General features: G+C 42.7%; 1 protein-coding gene across 1 annotated transcript; it reads left to right on the top strand.

The window, feature by feature from the left end:
• Positions 1-2143: 2143 nt before the first annotated feature.
• Positions 2144-3251, top strand: LOC118750856 (enhancer of split malpha protein-like). The gene has a single exon (XM_036485586.1). The coding sequence runs from the start codon at positions 2228-2230 to the stop codon at positions 2819-2821; it is 594 nt and encodes a 197-aa protein (XP_036341479.1). The 5' UTR covers positions 2144-2227; the 3' UTR covers positions 2822-3251.
• The last annotated feature ends 26 nt before the right edge of the window (positions 3252-3277 follow it).

The raw sequence follows: 3277 nt of genomic DNA, 5'->3' as shown, positions 1-3277 counted from the left end.
GCCAGCGTTCCGTACATTAGCTGTCCATTTCTTGGCTTTTTCCATTTTTGCTCCACGATTGAGCGAAATAGTTTTAGTAGAATTGACAGCCTGGTAGCTTTCGTGTAGCTGGAAAAACTAACATCTGGCTACCTGGCTCCTAATCTAAATTTCAACACCTGCGCTAGGTCTATTATCCTGCTCCTTATAGTACCCTTTTTTTTCATCGGTCTTGGTACCGCCGCGATTTTAGTTCATTTGCCACTTACTCAAAACTTAATATTCCGCCTAGAGAACAATTCAATACTCGTCGACATTTGTGGTTCCCTCTCTTTGAATACCAAAGTATGTATGTATCTTCAGAGACCAGAGGACCGTGATCTCACTTCATTATAGAGTCTTTAGGGTTCATACCGAGTTCGAAGACTGTGGCCTCATGCGTTGCTTCTTAATTGGGGATCCATCCAGAGATCTGTTCACTACTCGGTGAGGCTTGTGGTTCACTTATTTTTGGGTACCTCCGAAGCCACCTTCAGTTTAATCGTAATTTACGCGGTTCGAAATTCTCGGCTTAAGGGAGGTGATATTTTACTCTTTCTTTTATGTCAGCTAGAGATACAGCTGACAGCTGTCGTACAGGCTAGCCAGTCCCAGCCTAGTTAGAGTCCAAGACCAGTGTGCTATGTAAGCCAAATTTAATCAAGACGAATCCATCCTTTATAGAGAACTTAAAAATAAGGAACTTCTTCAGATGCTCCATATTATAAAGACCCTTCACCTTTCCTAACTCATCGGCTCATTCGTTCCGAAAGGACGACGATAAATTATGGCCACATTAATGATGAAGTGAATCCTAGCTGACAGAAGAGGATGGAGCTTGCAGGTACATGCCACCGATGGAGCATTTTCGCTATGGCATAGTGCCCTGCGATGACGCGGGTAAGAGCCCGTACAGCAGATTTGTTAAGCGTCAATATTTCTGCAGTACGACTCTTATAGAGTCTCGGTCAAAAGGGTATTGACATCTCACAGCCGTTCGAGTTGATCCATAGGTCAATAGTTACGGCTGTTTAGCTAATTTGAATTTCCAAGGCGTGTCTAGTCATCTCATATTTTTCTGTCCAGCAACCCAGCAGAGAGCGCTGTTGACGTGACTACTGCAGCCTAATGTTTTCAATGCCGCATGGCTGTCAGCGATTATAATGACAATGAGACAAGTCACCTTCTCTAATGCAAAGTTTTCCGCTTGAAAAACACTGCTGCTATCTGGCAGACGACACGAATGCCTTATCTGAAGTTCCATGGAGAATAGACCCAGGCGAATACCTTTTTTCCTCTTTGAGGCATCGGTGAAGATAAGAAATAACAGCGTTTACCGACGGGTGGCCGCCTTCCCAACCTTCCCTGGTAGGAAAGTACATTGGGGTATTAATATTATATTTTATTTATTTATTTATATATTTATATATTTATTTTTTATTATTAATGTAACAGTCAATTCCGCAGAGTTTCAAAGTCAAAAGACTCCACTATGCGGCGCTACTGTGCCACCGCTTACCACTACGACTACCTGCCACTTGCTTAAACACCTCGACAATTCTTATCGGAATTCGAGTTTTTGTGCGCTGACCCTCTTAGTACTTGACTTGACATTTCCTCTACGCGCATTTGCTCTTTCCTTGTTTGGCTTTGGCAGTGCTCGAGCTGCGCTGAGTCACCAGCAAAAAACTCGCACCACGCTTTAGGGAGGGTAGATATCATTTTGAAGCCATGATTGTTGTTGCAGTTCGTATGTTGTTTTTGTTGCTTCGAATGGTCGCTTGTATGCGATAATGTGCAAAGTGAAGTGCATATCCGTAATGTACAGGCACGCATACCCAATGCGGTGGAGTTGGCCGTTGGTGCATAGCTGAGCTGCATTGAACTGAGTTGTAGTAAATGAACTTGTCGTGCGTGTTCTCATATTTCTCCCGCTCTTGTACTTAGTTGTTTTTCAGTATTTCTGTTTCTTCGACTGTACTACTGCCTTTCCTGAAGGAAATGTACAAACGTTGAAGTTGTATGTACCTACATATGTATTGAGTTTGCTGAGCGCGGCACGGAGCTATAAAAGATCATTGCATTTGATGTAGAAACCATTCAGAATTTGTTCGTCAAACGTGCCACCACGCACCGTCAACCAAACAAATAAGAATATTTTTACTTTCGAGAATTACAGAAAATAATCTGCCATAGAACTTTTACGAAAATGTGTCAACAACAGCAACTAGCAGCGGCGGCCAACAATGCCAACAACATTATTCATCAGCAAGCGCAGCAGCAACAAAGTTCAAAGCTGAAGCCGAGCTATAGCATTAAGCGCGTCTTGCAGACACTCTTTCGCAATAAACAGCACCAACACCAGCAACAGCAACAAAAATTGAAACAGCAACGCCGGCAACAACAACGTTTGCAACAACAATGTCAACGTTTATGCAACTCATTGGAATCATTGGAGTCGCTGGAGAATCTGCGCAATGCACAAATGGAAGAGCAACACCTCTATGAAGAGATCCAAGACAATTCGGCCAATGAGAAATTAGCCGTGCTGGTGCAAGAGGCTGCGTCGTCTCAGCGGGAGGAGGACGAGACGGAGGAGCACGATATCTATGTGCCAGTACGCTTTGCACGCACCACAGCCGGCACCTTCTTCTGGACCACCAATCTGCAGCCGGTGTTGAGCAGTTTTGCACCCGTTGCCGCCGATGAGGATCTACTGCAGCCCAGCTATCGCTACAGCAATGCACAATATCCGCATATGCAGTATCCCGCCTACCAGCCGGATCGTTGGGCACAAGCTTGAAGTGTCGCATTTGCCGGAGCTTGGAGGCAACAAAGCTGAAGTGCTAGACGACGCGACGACGATGAACTCAAGAGGCGTGCATTAATTGTGACTGAAGCTTTAGATAAATTTGTGATACTCGTTTTGTAGCGGCTGCATTATTGCCGTAATTAACTGGTACATAGTATTAGTGCTATCTATTTAGTACACGTGGTAGGTAGTTGAATCAATGTGCTTCCAATTTACTTAGTTTTTAAGTTAATTTTTCGTAAACAAACTTCAAGTGCTTCTCATCCATAGCGAAGTATTAATACGAGTACTACATAGGATTTTGCTTTAATTTTGTCAATTCAATTTTTATAATTTCTTAGTTACTAAGTGATTTTGTGATAACGAAAGGCTTTAATTTTATTACTATGTATTTTATTTAATATAAACGATCAATGCTTGTAAAAAAAAAAAATATTTTCAAATAGA

This window comes from Rhagoletis pomonella, unplaced genomic scaffold (genome assembly GCF_013731165.1).
Source record: "Rhagoletis pomonella isolate Grant_MI unplaced genomic scaffold, Rhpom_1.0 Rhpom_scaffold_00001, whole genome shotgun sequence".
Lineage (NCBI taxonomy): Eukaryota > Metazoa > Arthropoda > Insecta > Diptera > Tephritidae > Rhagoletis > Rhagoletis pomonella.
This window is presented reverse-complemented; position numbering and strand designations above follow the sequence as displayed.

What these genes read in the sequence shown, in the direction of transcription:
- LOC118750856 (XM_036485586.1), top strand. Translation starts at nt 2,228, where the DNA reads ATGTGTCAACAACAGCAACTAGCAGCGGCGGCCAACAATGCCAACAAC.